The sequence below is a fragment of the Meles meles genome, chromosome 6, assembly GCF_922984935.1.
Source record: "Meles meles chromosome 6, mMelMel3.1 paternal haplotype, whole genome shotgun sequence".
Classification (NCBI taxonomy): domain Eukaryota; kingdom Metazoa; phylum Chordata; class Mammalia; order Carnivora; family Mustelidae; genus Meles; species Meles meles.
This window is the reverse complement of record NC_060071.1, coordinates 21,617,279-21,632,490: the sequence shown is the minus strand read 5'-3', so window position 1 is coordinate 21,632,490 and position 15,212 is coordinate 21,617,279. Positions and strand designations below refer to the sequence as shown.

Here is a 15,212-nt window from a genome sequence, read left to right as displayed (position 1 = left end):
GACTGGTCCCTGCAGGAGTGCCCCTGTCCAAAGCAAAAAACTTTGTATTATTCATTTCAAGTAAGAAGACAGGGAGAGGAGTGCCTGATTGGCTCAGGGGGTTAAAGCCTCTGCCTTCAGCTCAGGTCACGATCCCGGGGTCCTAGGATGGAGCCCCACACTCAGCTCTCTGCTCAGCTGGGAGCCTGCTTCCTCCTCTCTCTCTACCTGCCTCTCTGCCTACTTGTGATCTCTGTCTGTCAAATAAATAAATAAAATCTTTAAAAAAAAAAAAAAGAAGAAGACAGGGACATAACTCTCAAAACACTGTCTCCGGTGGGGTCAGTACAGTGTGTTAGGGGGGGCAGGGGAGGGAGCTTGCATATACATTAAGGAACTTGGACATGTTCTATTGCTTAGGCACTTCTGTTCCACTGCGCATGCCCAGCATGTCCACGTGCTAGCGCACACACTGCATATTTGAAAAGTGGTGGAAAACTCCACCCATAGGAGATCTTCATAATGAGCTAAAGGTAACTTCAGGACAGCTCAGGGGGACTTCTGGGGAGGGCCTCAGCTCGAGTCTGGCTCAAACTGGCTCATGTAAGGGGCTCTCAGGCGAGACCCATCTAGCAAGGAGCTCTCAGGTGAAACTCACGGGCGGGGTGGGGGTCTCCTTGGCTGAAACTGTCGACTCTGCAAAACAAAACACATTCCTTCTCTGCTTCTGTCCCTCCCCCGTCTCCCTTCTGCTAATAACGCTTAGCCCTCTTATTTGAGTAACTTCCCTCTGCATTCTAGCTGCCAAATCTGTCCCATCCTGCCTCTCGGTCTATCAGAGCTGGCTACTGCAAACTGGCCGATCGGCACAAACAGTACTGAAATATGAGAGGTGCTTGCTGATTAATACATGCACCCTGGTCCCCAGGAGCCCCAGGAGCCCTGATTTAGTATGGATGATAATATAATCAGTGCAGAGCTGTCATGAGGACAGAGAGAGAGAATACTGGTGAAAGCAAGCCCTGGAAAAACACAAACCCACATTAATGTCTGACATTGTCAGAGCTGACGACTGAGCTGTGAGTTGGAGAGGGAAGAGTCCGTGGTTCATCAAAGCGTCCCTCATCTCAGGGACAGCTGGTCAGGGCTGGGCTTGACTCTCAGCCCCGGCATCCCACTGGCCTCTTGCTGCCTCTACCATGAACCGTGAATTAGGAGCAATGTGTTCCAATGCCCACCAACCCTACCTGACAGAGCCTGGGTATTTAAGGGGAGGCTGAAATCCTACCCTGGATATTCTTCATCCGGTTCATGCTCATTTAGAAACTCAAAAACTGTTTACTGCATACCGATCTCTGCCAGACAAGGGGCTTGAGGTTTTTCACACTAAATTGTATTTAACCCATACAATAATCCCACCTCACAGGCAAGATAGTCGAGGCTCAGGAAAGGTAAATACCTTGGCCAAGGTCATAAATGTAAGAAATGGTGAATCTGGGAGCTGATAGGTATGTTAAAATCCAAACCCCTTTACTTTCCCCCACACCTTTGATTGCATTTTTACTTTAGGGACCACCTTTAAAGCCTTAACCCAAAGAAATGACTTCAAGAGTAAAACTTTCAAGCTCCAGGGCAAACCCACTGGGAAGATTCTTTTCAGGGTGTGACACCATGTAGAATATGCCCACGGGTTGAAGGTGAGGAGGCTTTCTGTGCAATGGCTTTAGGCTGGCTGAGTCCAAGGACCCAGAGGGAGTCCTGCAGGACTGGCCAAGAGGGGTGGTGGCTTCATGCGGGAGAGAAATCAAACAGAAGCCAATAAGAAGTGAGAGCAGAGTTTATTGAAGACACAGACCAGATAAAGACAGAGAGTCTGGGAGACGCAGCAAGGAAAGGATAGTGTGTCCCATCTTCGTCTGGGGTCTGGAGTTTTTCTTGAGGATGGTGCTCTGTTATACTGTCCTCTCTGGCACTGGTTGAAACAAGGACAAGTCCTCAGGTGTCCTCCAGAAGGCATTTATGCCCTGGAGCCAGGGGTCTTGGTGCCAAGGTGTCGAGAGTCAGTGGTCTTGGAAAATGTATATGCTGACCTCGCCCAGTCACTCTTTACGTATTATCGATGGTGCTGGAAGGCTCCAAAGAAATCATTAACTCCTTGACCTTTATAAGGAGGACATACATTACAGCATGGGTGAGGTGGGGGTACAAGTCCTAGCAGGGATAGAAGCAGAAAAAAGCAATCCTTTCATGGCACCCATTTCATAATGGTTCAAAAGATGCCTACAAATGTCACTAACTTGTTATTTAAAAAAAAAAAAAATTACCTATTTATTTACCAGAAAGAGAAAGAGAGAACAAGCAGAAGGAGCAGCAAGCAGAGGGAGAAGGGGAATCAGGCCCCTCGCTGAGCAGGGAGCCCAAGGAGGGACTCAATCCCAGGACCCCGGGATCATGACCTGAGCCAAAAGCAGACGCTTACCCAACCAAGCCACCCCGGCGTCCCAACTAACCCATCATTTTAAAAACGTTCTTTACAAGAGTGTGTGTGTTTGAATAAACAGGAGGGCAAGTCTGAAGGGCAACTGTTAGCGAGTGTTACTGTGGGAGGCTAAGGGTTGGAGGCAGAAGGAGGGAGAATCACTTTTTAATTTAGACATTTCTCAATCTTTCTAATTTGTTCCATGGAGCACTTCCTAGTTTAGGGATGCTTGTTTGCTTTTAATTCTAAGCAGAGAAAAAAATCCCCACACCATCCTCCCACCCCGTCCCCACCAGCCCATGGAAATGACCTCACCCTTCCCCACTCCCACCCTGTGCTCCAGACATGAAACCTCGGGGGCCATCTCTATAAGGAAAATAATAGAAAACTGAGAGCTCCAGATCAAGTTTCAGGTCTTGGAGAGGTGAGTGTGGGGCCCTGTAGCTAAAGCTTCTCCGTCCTCGTAGGGGAGCAGCGCCCAGGCCAGGGACCCCCATGCCTCTTCACGTTACAGTGTGACTCCCAGCCCCACCCCTCCCTATCGGCTGTGTCTTCTAGAACGTGTCTTCTCATTATGATCCCAGGTCCCCTTGTAGCCTGGGTACAGGGGTGCCGAAGCACCTGACTCTGGGACTCCCAAACAAGACCAGGTTTGGCAACTGACAAAATCTGAAGGCAGAGAGACCAGGGGTGACAAAACAAAGGGATGTATTTCAGTGAGGCCAACACTGGGAAGACAGCAGACCAGCTTCTCAAGGACTGTCTCCCAAGCGCTAAAAATACTTCTAGGTTCATCGAAGGAGAACATGGGACAAAGGTCAGTGGGTTTGTGCCATGGGACTAAAGGTCAGGGGCATCATTGTCTTGGAGTCAATCACGTGGAGTTTTGCTGGCATCAGGCCAGTCGCCATTATGGCTCCCATCACGGGATGCTTTGCCACTGGATCGTTAGCCCAAGTTAAGAGATAAACTGGAAAGAAGAACTTGATTCGTTAAGAAATACAGACTAAGGTCAAAATGGAGGTAGTCTCTGTCACAGTCCCTATAGGCCTTTCCACCGTCCCCTGGCAGCCGTGTGCTCCATGGAGGGCCGGCCTGCCATGGTTACCGGTGACCTGTTGTGGGCACCATGCTGAGCCATATTGGAGTCTGTGGGAGAAGGAACAATGAATGCCCTACATACGTTTACCAAAATATCCTCTCATGTTTTAACCCATGTGGGAAAAGTGAATAAGAACTCTATAAAACACAAGACTGTCTAAAAAACCTCCCACTGCCCAGCATGCTGGCCGGCCACTGTGAGCCCTTGAACACCACCCCGTGGATGCAGGTTGGTGACACAAGCCAAGAACTGTGGGCGGATTGGAAACAACCTTCGCATCCCGAGGCAAAGGTCATGAAACAAGCAACGAGAACCTGTCTTTAAAATGCTGATGTTGTGTTCACAATGAACTCCCTTTGCATGGAATTTTTTTTAAAATTTCATATGAAATGTTATTTATCTTAAGTACTGAATTTGGGGCACCCTGAGGTCAGTGCCTGGCCCCAGGCATCACCCAAGAAAGGCACACCAAGCCCAATTGTGCCATGCCTGCTCAGCATCTTCTGAGCACTGATTCCTTCCCTGGGTGCCCAGGTGCCAGTGCTGCCATCAGAGGCGTCCTCCCTCTGACTTGTTCCCTCTACACCGTGAACCTGCAGCTCGTTGAGCTGTCTGGCTTAGAAGGACCCAAACAGAGTAGCAGAAAGCTGCGGGCAGCATGGGCAGCAGCTCTCCAAAGCTTGTTAAAATATAGATTCTCACACCCTGATTCTGATTCTAAGGCCTGGAGTGGAGCCTAGATATCTGCATTCTTTAAAATTTGAATTTAATTAGAGTAAGATACACAGAACATAAAACTTTGTACCAACCCCACCATTTTTAAGGGTGTCGTCATTCACAGGCATGGAGGACAGGGACGTTGCTGTCCAGGCCATTATCACCATCTTCTCCAGGACTTCATCCTCCCAAACGGAAACTCTACCTATTAAACACGAACCCCCCATCTTCCCTCCTCAACCCCTGGCAGCCCCCATCCCACTGTGTCTATGGATTTGGTTGTTTGAGGTCCCTCGTACAAGTAGTCATTCTTCATGACTGACTGGCTTGTTTCACTCAGCATAACAGCCTCAAGATTCATCTGCACTGTAGCATGTGTCCAAACTTGCTTCCTTTTTCAAGGCTGACCTATTCCATGGTAGGGACAGACCACATTTTGTTCACTGCCTCATCTGCGGACGGACACTTAGGTCGCTCCCAACTTTTGGCTATTTTGAATAATGCTGCCATGAACAGGGTTAGACAAACCTCTCCTTGAGGCACTGTTTTCAACTCCTTGGGGTATGTGCTCAGAAGTGGAATTGCTAGATCATATGGTAATTTTAAATTTCACTTTTGGGGAACTACCAGACTGTTCAGCACAGCATCTGTTCCATTTCAGAATCCCACCCGTAGTGCACAAGGGGTCAGATCTCTCTCCCACACTCACTAACACTTGTTATTTCCTATGCTGTTTTCACAGTGGCCATCCTAATGGCATGAGGTGATGGCTCACTGTGGTTTTGATTTGCATTTCCCTGATGATTAGCGATATTAAGTATCTTTTCCTGTGTCTGTCGGCCATCTGTGGGTCTTCTTTGGAAAACGGCTGTTCCAGTCCTTTGCCAATCTTTAGATCATGATGTTTACTCTTGTTGTTGTTTTGGTTACTGTTAAGTTGTAAGAGTTTCTTACATATTCCAGATGTTGATTCTTTTTTTCTTTTTAAGATGTATTTATTTACTTGAGAGAGAAGGAGGACAAGTGGGAGGGGCAGAGGGAGAAGGAGAGAGAATATCAAGCAGACTCCCCATTGAGCACAGAGCCTGACATGGGACTCGATCCGGGGACCCTGAGATCATGACCTGAGCTGAAACCAAGAGTCAGATGTTCAATTGACTGAGCCACCCAGGTGCCCTAAATGTTGATTCTTCTTTTTTTTTTTAAAAAAGATTTTATTTATTTATTTGGCAGAGAGGCAGGCAGAGAGAGAGAGGGGGAAGCAGGCTGCTCGCTGAGCAGAGACCCCGATGCGGGGCTTGATCCCAGGACCCTGAGATCACGACCTGAGCTGAAGGCAGAGGCATTAACCCACTGAGCCACCAAGGCGCCCCTAAATGTTGATTCTTTAGTGGGTATTTGATCTGCAAATATTTCCTCCCAATCTCGGCATTTTTTAACCGCTGCCCCTGCACCATACTTTGAGGAACACTGGCACAGACCCTGGGGACCCCTTTCCAGAAGCAAGTCTCTGGGTCAGGTTCTGTTGAGGAGCAGGGCTCGAGGGGAAGAGAGAGGGAGAAAAGTTGGCTCCGCTCAGCACCCATTGGCCCATTCTGGGAGAGGCAGCAATCCTGACTCCACCAGCTATGGGTCTCTGGCACCAGAAGGAGAAGAGGCATGTAGGGCAGTGCAGGTCCTGGCACCCAGAAACTGTGGGTCCCCCTCATCTACAAAGCAACCTCCTTCAAAAGCATGATCCTAAAAAACATGGGCCAGCCCTGGGCCCCATGCTATGATGAGGAAGAGTGGCCACTCCCATCGGTGAAGCACAGCTTGTGTTTAGGAGTGTGTGTCGGTCTTACCCTTATGTGATCCTGGAAGCGGCGAGCAGAGGCATCTGACATCTGGAGGGCATGTGACTTGCAGGAGCTTTCTGCTCAGATGGCTCTGCAGGGGGCCAGAAGTTGACCTCAGCCACCTTCCCTTTTCTCCCTTCATCACCCCTGCCAACCCATCATCTACCTGAGCTCCTGAAAGCTCACCCCTTTTCTTCAGGCTCAATGGAGAGCCCTCAGCTGGAGTAAAAACCCCTCATGTTCCTTGTGCATCGGTCCTCATTCTTGACCCGACCAGCAGAGTCGTCTGCAGGGGTGGGAGGTTGGATTATCTCAACACATGGCCCTTTTTTGTTTCCTCCCTTCCTTCAAATGGTGCAAGAAAAGTGGATGCGTGAGTTGGTCCCACAAGACCTTCCTTCCAGGATATCAAAATATCAGTCTGGGTCTGCGGTCTTTTGCTGCATCTGTGGGACCTGGAGGTCTTTCCTGTCAACAGTAAAAAATCAGGAGCAAGTATCAAAGACTCAATAGCCCAAGCTCAGCTGCTACCTGTGTGGCTGGCCCAGCTGTACCATTCAGTACCTGATTGCTCAGACAGGCTCTCCTTTTGTTTTGCTTTGGTTTTTCCTCCTAATGGACGATTTGCATTTGCTCAGGGCTAATAACCGCCCTGCATTCCACCCAAAGGTCCCTTACGGTGAGGTTCGCCTGGCAGTCAACACGTGTGAGTCTCTGACATTGGGGCAGCACCACTTTGAACTAAGACACTATCTTACATGATCTGACTGCATCGAAAATGATCGTTCCAAAAACAATGGGTGTGGGCTCCCATGTGAACAGGAAAACCCAATTCTGATGCAATCCATTCACGGCATCCTGGCAAGACTTTCGTCTTCGTCCGTTCAAGCTACTACAATGGAATACATACCTCAAGTAACTCATCAACCTAATTCTCACAGGGCTGGAGCTGGGAAATCCAAGACCAAGGCACCTGCAGATGTGGGGTCCGCAGAGGGCATCCTGGCTCCCAGATGGCTGTCGTCTCACGGTGTCCCCCTACATGGTGGAAGGGGCGAGGGAATGCTCTGGAGTCTGTTCTGTAAGGACACTAATCCCATTCATGAGGGCTCCATTTTCTTCCTAAAGTCAGTTATCATATTCCGTAGAAAATTAAAAACACGATATGAACAATGAAGAAATGGAAGGAAGACATTCTGCATCTCCTACCACCAACACAACTTAACAAGCTAAGAAATGTGCTTCCTGTTTTCCTGGCCTTATTCGGTACTCCCTTGACAAAGAGAAATGTCTTTAGGGCAGCGATAGCCAGGGAGCGGCGACAACCCAGGTGTCCATGAACGGTTGAGCTCCCCCAGTGGAGAATTACTAAGACATAAGAAGGAATGAAGCCCGGACACCTGCTGCATTCCTGCTACCCAGGAAGACATGCCAAAGGAAAGAAGCCAGCCACGAAAAGCTACACTTTGTATGATTCCCTTTACGCAAAATGTCCAGAATAGGCAAATCCATAGAGACAAAAGGCAGATTCGTTGTTGTCAGGGACTGGGGGGGATGGAGGGATGGGGAATGAGTGCCAATAAGCAAAGGACTTTTCTTTAGGGATGACAAAAATGCTTTGGAATTAGACAGTGGTGCAGTTACCCAGTTTTGGGGATATACTAAAAAAACTACTGACTGTACCCTTTAAAAGGTGAATTTTAGGGTATGTGAATTGTAGCTCTTTTTTTTTTTTTTTTTAAGAAAAAGAGAAAGATCACATCCTGTGGCCTAAAGATAAAGCTCTTTTCCATGACTCTAGTCTGGAGGATGGTGTTACAGTGTCCCAGGGAGGGTCCCTGGATAGAAGAGGGCTGGAGATTTGGGATCTGGAGAAGAGGGAACCCTGGCCCAGGAGAGGGGGCTCTGATGACCCCCCGCATTTCCTGCAGGTCACCTCCTGTGGGCTGTGTCAATAAAGCACAGGAAATCAGATCTTGAAGCTCTTCCAAGCATTATCGTGGAGTCTCATGTTATCATCCCCATTTTATAGATGTGAAAACTGAGGCCCGGTGCCTGAGGGGCAACCACATAGTGGGCCATTACTTGGGGCTCTTACTGGTTCTCTTTGCTGTAGGGGGCAGTGAGGCAGGGTCTGTCTGGCCCAAAATTTTCCCTGAGAGGTCAGAGCAGAAGTATCTGCCAAAACAACCCAGAAATGACCTATTGGATGGGGCCCAAGATCTCCTACATGGGTGGTGAGTGCGTGGCAGGTGGAGGAGGAAGGAACAATTGTGGAGTTTTTAATCCTTGTGCACACAAAGATGGGTGGTTTGTCCCAGTGCTTTGGCGGGGAAGTTGTTTGATTCTTTGGGGTGGAGAGTTTCCAGGCATGCAGGTGCTGCCCAGGCGAGGCCCACAGGGGCTCCCAGAAGCCAGGCAAGGGCAGATAGGGCATGACTGGGGCCCACAGCCACCTGCAACTGTGCAGGGGTGTCCTCCGGTGTGCCCACGTAGCGAGGGCATTCTAGAGAAGCCGGGAGTCAGGATTTCCGCCTGTAATCCCCCTCGGGTAATCATGGCAGCTGATTCTTCTCTTTATACAAGGGTCAAACCAAGTCATGTGCACCACATGCAGCCCCAGGATGAGGGTTTGAGGCATCTGCTTTAAATACCCACGGCAGACAAGCAGTTTCTTTTGGCTAAACTGGTCCACGAATCAGTCATTTCGCTATGAGGTTTGCTGTTAATTTTGGACCAAAAAACAGGGCCACTGAGTAAACAGAGACTTGCCTAACAGTAAACCCACTCTTATATTTGGAAGTCACATCCCAGGGTTGGTCACATCTGCCCAGGCCAAAAGCCACTCCCTGTCCTCCTGGCCCTGCCTCCTGCCTCCCCCAGTCACCTGCCCCTCCCCTTCCTCTCCTCCCTCCCCCAAGTTGTCCAGGCCCTCATCGATCCCCCACTCCCTCCACTCTCTGCCCTCCCCCCCCACCCGCCCAGCACCCCATCCCAGCCTCCAGCTTTCTCAAGCGTGTCCCCCTGCAAACTCCTCCTTCCTCCTGTACCTCTCCTAAAGGGTCATTTCCACTGTGTGCACGTGTTCCAGAAGGTCCAATTCTCCTGACTCCTGTGGCCCCTCCAGCTCCCACCACTTCCAGCCTTCCTCGGGAACTTCTCACAGGGACTGGGGCCAGCTGCCTGCACGTCCTCGGGCCCCGCCCTCTAAATCTACGTAAAGGTCCAGAGAACAATCTGACAACGAGCATCTGGGGGACCACAAAACCCAGACCATACAAAAATTATCTTGGTCATGTTTACAAGTATTTCTTTCTTTTCTTCCTTTCTTTACCAAAAAAAAAAAAAAAATCATAAAAAAACCTGGTAGACCCTGGACACCCTTGAGAAGGCTGAGACTGGGATGGGGTGATGGGGGTGCAGGGGTAGGGAAGCAGGACCTGGACTACTTGGGGCAGGAGGGGGAGGTCCTGAGACCCCGTGCTCTTGAGCCATCATCTGGCGTGGCCCATCATGGGCACACAGTCCCCAGCAGAGGGACCATCTTGGGTCCTGCGCCATTGCCTCTGTCTTCCAACTCACCAGCCTTTCTTCTGCAGCTCCCTCCTCCGCTCCCTGGGGCTCAGTGCTAAGCTGCCTTTCTCTCTTAGATGTGTGGTTTTTTTCTTTGCAATCTCAGTGATTCCCATTATCTTAGATAGCACCCATATAGTAAGTCCCAAACTTGTGTAGCTAGAGCTATGAGACCCGTCTGCTGTCCCTGGAAGTCTAAGGGGTACTTGGAGCCTGGGCTCTCCTCCTCGAATCCATTCTGGAGCTAGTCCCACTTCCATAAAGTACCACTAGCCCCCCAGGTCCCAAAGCTTCCCCTTCCTTCACCTTTTTCAGCACAAGGTCCATTCTCTGTCCCTCCAGCCCCACCAACTATCTCCAGTCTCCACCCCACACACTGCACTTTCCCCACACACACATTGCTCCCAGGCTGGTCCAGACCTCTAACATGTCTTGCCTAGACCACACTCCAGTCTCCCTGCTGGTGCCCCACATCCCCTTTGCCATCCCCAGAGGTTCGTGTGACTCCTCTGTGCACCAGTTCCTGTGGCCTAAAGTCCCTGTGGGACATGCCCCACCTGCCTCTCCAGTTCCAAGCTCTGCTGCATGCCCATCCATGCTCCTCAGCCACCACCCCAGGTCTCTCCCCCGCAGGTCCCCCCAGCCCCCAAGAACTCTCCTCTGGTCTTTCTTGTTTCCATTTCAATGTGTAAGCATTTCAGCCAAGACTTCAACTTAAGGAGCCCTCCAACCCACCCCACGTGGAGACCACATACTCTATCACACCCTCTTCTTTATCCCCTTCGTATTCTTAGCACAATCTGCAATTTCTCTGGTTTATCTGCTCCCTTGCTTGTTTGCTGTTCATTGTTACTTGACCACAATGGAAGCCCCATGAGGGCACAGCCATGACTACCTTGCTCGCCTCCATCCCCAGCCCATGGCCCTGAACCCAGCCATCCCCACGCTGGCCAGGTGGGGACACTCACAAAGCACATGGAACATAAGTCTGCAGCGGCCTGGTTTCTGCCTGCACCTCACTTCCCCAGAGAAGCCCCCATTAAAACACTCATCTCACGGTGGGTCTTCTCCTGCCCCTTCACAGCCCATCTCCAATCTCACCAGGTGAAGAGGGGCACAAGAAACCTTCCCCTCCCCCATACCTCCCCCTCCACTATCCCCTCCGCCCCCACCCCGGCATCCTCACTCCCTCTGCTATGCACATGCTGTTCCTCCCACCCCCACTGTTCCCTGGCCCCAGATGTCTCCAACCCACCTTTTCAGATCTTACCTGTACTATGAAGTTTTGCTCAAGTCCCTTCCTCCCTGTACTTACCCCCTCCAGACTCCTGGAACCTGGTGGTTTTTGAACCACCAACTGAAGCCTTGACAACATACAACCTTAATTTCCTTCATGCAACTTACTATCCTGTGATAAAAACAATGACCAGGTTTTCTCTTTAAATCTAATACCTCCCTGGGGCACCTGGGTGGCTCAGATGGTTAAACATCTGTCTTCAGCTCAGATCATGATCCCAGGGCCCTGGGATCGAGCCCCATATTGGGCTCCCTGCTCAGTGGGGAGTCTGCTTCTCCCTCTCTCTCTGCTCCTTCCCACCCCCATATGTTCATGTGTTTTCTCTCTCTCTGTGTCTCAAATAAATAAATCTTAAAAACAAAAACAAAAACTAGTACCTCCCAGATACCATACAAGTGTTATCCCACTTGTTATCCCAGGTGAGGCTCAAACTATACAATCCAGTTTCCATCTCAGAGATGAAAAAAGTCACCGCTCGGAGGACTTGGGGAGCACGACGGTGGCACCATCTCCGTGTCCCCTCACTCCGTCTCGCAGACAGACTGTCCAGTGAGAGTGCACTCTCTCAGGTCAGATTTTAACTGCCAGCACTGGTGTTCCTATGATCTTGCCCTAAAGCGTTTCATATAACCATTCATGATGGGCGGGAATATTTTGGGTGAGTGGACAATATCTAACCTAATGGGGGGACCTGAAGGGTTTATAAATGAACTATAAGGGGCTCTGCTCTTCTTCCATTTCAAAGGACGTGCTGTGCAAGGTTCCCTGGCTCCGTGTGGTTACGTTGGCAGTTTCAGCCCTGGTAGCAGAGGCTGGAGGGGAAGGAGGAATGTTTGACTAAGGGGTCCTCCGCCCTTTGCCTTTCACCTGCATCAGTGCTGTGCAGCCACCCAGGAGGCTGAGCTCCTCCCCCACGGTGAGCCGAGATGCTCCTCAGGTCACCTGGGTTTCCTCCCTTCTGCTCTGCATGCACCTCGCTGGGGGAGCGTGGGCCCAGAGGCCAAGGCTGCGGTAGGCAGTGTTGGTAAGTGCTGAACAGCCCTGGCAATGTTCCATCCGGGCGTTTTACTGACTCATTTAGTCATCGCAGGGTACTGAGCCCCTCCTCCCTGCCAGACACTCCTGGAGACGCAGGGGGATAAAGCAGAGAACAGAACAGGGTTTCAGGAGAGGGAGAAGAGAAGAGAGTGGGATAAAGTGTATGAAGGACAGGGAGCAGGGCTTGGGGGTGGGATGGGGAATCAGAGAGCCTCCCTGAAGAGGGGACCTTCCAGCAGAGACTGAAACAGTGTGAGAGATTGTGCTCCAATAATGGTTCTTGTGCCTTTGTTTACCCTCAGAAGATTCTAGAACATTTCTGGAGACCCAGCTGTAACTTAGAATTTTGAACAAGAATGTTCTTCAGGACTAAACTTTAAAAAAATAAGTAGTTAATACTTCAAGCAAAGCACTGTTTCCCCCCAAGGGAAAGTATGTTAGTCATATGCTAGCTTATTAATTAGAAGAGAAAAAAAGGATTTTTGGTGAAGCAGAGGGATAATGGATTGAGTTTGGAGGATGCCAGCTGCTGTTCTTGTCCAGGGCAACAAGCAAGGCCTGGGGCTTGGCACTCTGAAAAGGTCCCAAGTTTGCCGGGTAATGTGCAAGCCAGTGCTCCCTTGGGGTCACAGATGTCCTGCACCTGCTTGCAAAGGATATGCTCGGGGGGAGGACTCTGTGATGGAGGAATTTAAATGCTGCCTGAGACAGAGCAGACATTAATAAAAACGAGAGGCACATCACTGCTTTCCAAGTCCTTCATCCACCTCAGCATATTAAATCCTGTGGGGCAGGTGGCATTTCCTCTTTTGATGACGTGGGATCTGAGCCTTGTCCTCCAGGAACTGGACATGGGTTTTCTGATTGCCAACTGCGTAGGCACAGGCTTCCTGGAAGTGCCTGCTGGCTGGTTGGTTATGCGAGCTGGGCTGAGAGGGAGGACAGGCAGAGGGGGCAGAACCTAGCAGGGGGTGGGACCTAGAGAGGGAGTGGGGGGAGGGGCTGCGAGGGGGCGGGGCCGAGACAGCACGGCCCAGAGATGGGGGAGGGCATTCCCTGGTCATGAGACTATAGTCTCTAGAACTAGTCCCAGTCTTTCCTTGTCTTTCATGGCCTTGACATTTTTGCAGAGTATTGGTCAGTTATTTTGTAGGATGCCTCTCAGTTTAGGTTGTCTGAGGTTTCCTCCTGATTAGACACAGGTTACGTATTTTTGGCATCTTTATCCTCCGTGCATTTTATCAGGAGGCTCATGGCGAATATTGGTTCCATTACTGGTGATGCTCACTTGGTTTTAGGGGATATTCGCCAGATTTCTCCACTGTCAAGCCATTAATTTCCTCTTTGTCGTTAGTAAATACCTGGAGAGATACTATGAGATTATGTAAGTGCCCTGTTAAGTCTTCAAACTTCTACCCACGACTTTTAGCATTCCTCCAACATTTGTGGTATCCTGATACTCGTGCCTTTGGAATTGTTGTGTTGGTCGCATTCCTGACTAAGAATACCTGAGGCACTTGCCAGGGCCTGTGTTACTCAGGGCAAGTGCACACAGGCATTCCCTTCATGGAACAAATGTTGTGGCTGGACCAGCCCTTGTCCTTCTTATCATGATTGCACGATGCACTTCAGCGAAAACCAGCAGGAAACTTTGAGCAACGAGATGTATCACTCACAAGCCTGGAGGGTATATGGCACACCCAAGGACCACACAGCAAGGTCACGGATAGAGATAGAGTGCAGACCTAGAACTCTACCTCTATTAGGGTGCAAAGGTGGGGTGTCTGCGGTTTTGAGAGTTTACACTGTATGGCTAATTTCAAGCATGAGAGCAAGAACGAGGGCACAGCAAGGGCAATGGTCAGGTATCAAGGTCACCCAGGGCTTTCTGAAAGAGGGAGCTTCGTGACTGGGGGGAAGCCTGGTTCTTTATTTCCTTGTTTTCCTAGTAGCTGTGTCACACACCTGGCAATATGTTTACTGGAAGTGGATGTCTTTGACACGGGTGCCTCAGCACTCAAAGGCTTCGTGTCAGGCACTCACATTAGAATAGAAGAAGTTTAACATCCACTTACACTACAGTAATCCTCTCCATCTGAGTGTGGGGAATAAGACAAGGGGACTCTCTTCCAACGCATGGCATACAGCAAAAGTGATGAGATATCACTTCAAATATGACGTTACAGAGAGACTGTGACTTTTGTCTTGTGTGACTTTTATGCGTCCCCCTCTGATGGGGGTCCCCTGCCATGTTGTGAGCACCCTGTGGAGAGGCTCACATGGCAAGAAACTGAGTGAGGTGCTGGGCCCACAGGCCTTGAAAGGAACTGGGTCTTGCCAACAACCACGTGGGGGAGCTGGGCGTGGGTCCTCCCCAGTGGATTTCCTTCAGATGAGACCACAGTCCCCACCCATGGCTTGATTGAATCCTTGAGAGAGACAGAGTCAGAAGCACCCAGCTAAGCCTCTTCTAATTCCTGGTCCGCAGAAACTGTGGGATAATAAATTTTGTTGTTTTAAGCTACTAAGTTTGGGGTCAATTTGTTATATTAAGCAATAGGTAACTAATACATTATGTTATATATATTCATCATGTGTGTGTGTGTGTGTCTGTAGTAAGGGAACACACGCACCTATATCTATATAAATTTTTCTCTCTCTACACATTACAAACCATGGGTTCATACTGATCATTTCAATTTCAATCTCCTGCTACAGGGATTTGTTCTAACCTTCCTCACTTTCCACGTTTGTAATCCTCCAATAGTGAGAAATCCAGCTCCTGTTATACACAACGTACGGATTTCTTTGCTCTGTCCTAGAATACACAGAAAGAAATTTCAGAATTGCTATCCTATGTCTCTGTGAAAAGCTAACCTACTCATAGGAATTCAATATTGGTTAGAACTCTTATTGTCTTTAACTGAAGGCATATAGTCCAAATACTATGAACTCTATTTCAAAGGTGGCGGGGGGTAGGGGTGAGGAGTGCCCTCCCACCTTCTCTGGGAAATGAGGAAGGACAGGCAAAAGGGAAACATATTTTCTCTCCAGACAGCAATTGCTCTGCTTAGCTATTCCACACTGGATTATTAGAACATTCCACATGAGAAGGGTTGGGGACAGGGCTGGCCACCCCAAGCTTTCTCCCCTGGGCTGATGTGGCTACTTTCCCCTTACTGACTGTGG

The 15,212-nt window shown here is 49.7% G+C and overlaps 1 protein-coding gene across 1 annotated transcript in view; it reads left to right on the top strand.

Moving 5' to 3' along the window:
- Positions 1 to 13,644: 13,644 nt before the first annotated feature.
- Positions 13,645 to 15,212, top strand: part of TRPM1 (transient receptor potential cation channel subfamily M member 1) — an 87,831-nt gene continuing 86,263 nt past the window's right edge. The window contains exon 1 of the mRNA XM_046007799.1: positions 13,645 to 13,710. Within this exon, the coding sequence (XP_045863755.1) occupies positions 13,645 to 13,710 (66 nt within the window). The remainder of the gene's footprint in view (positions 13,711 to 15,212) is intronic.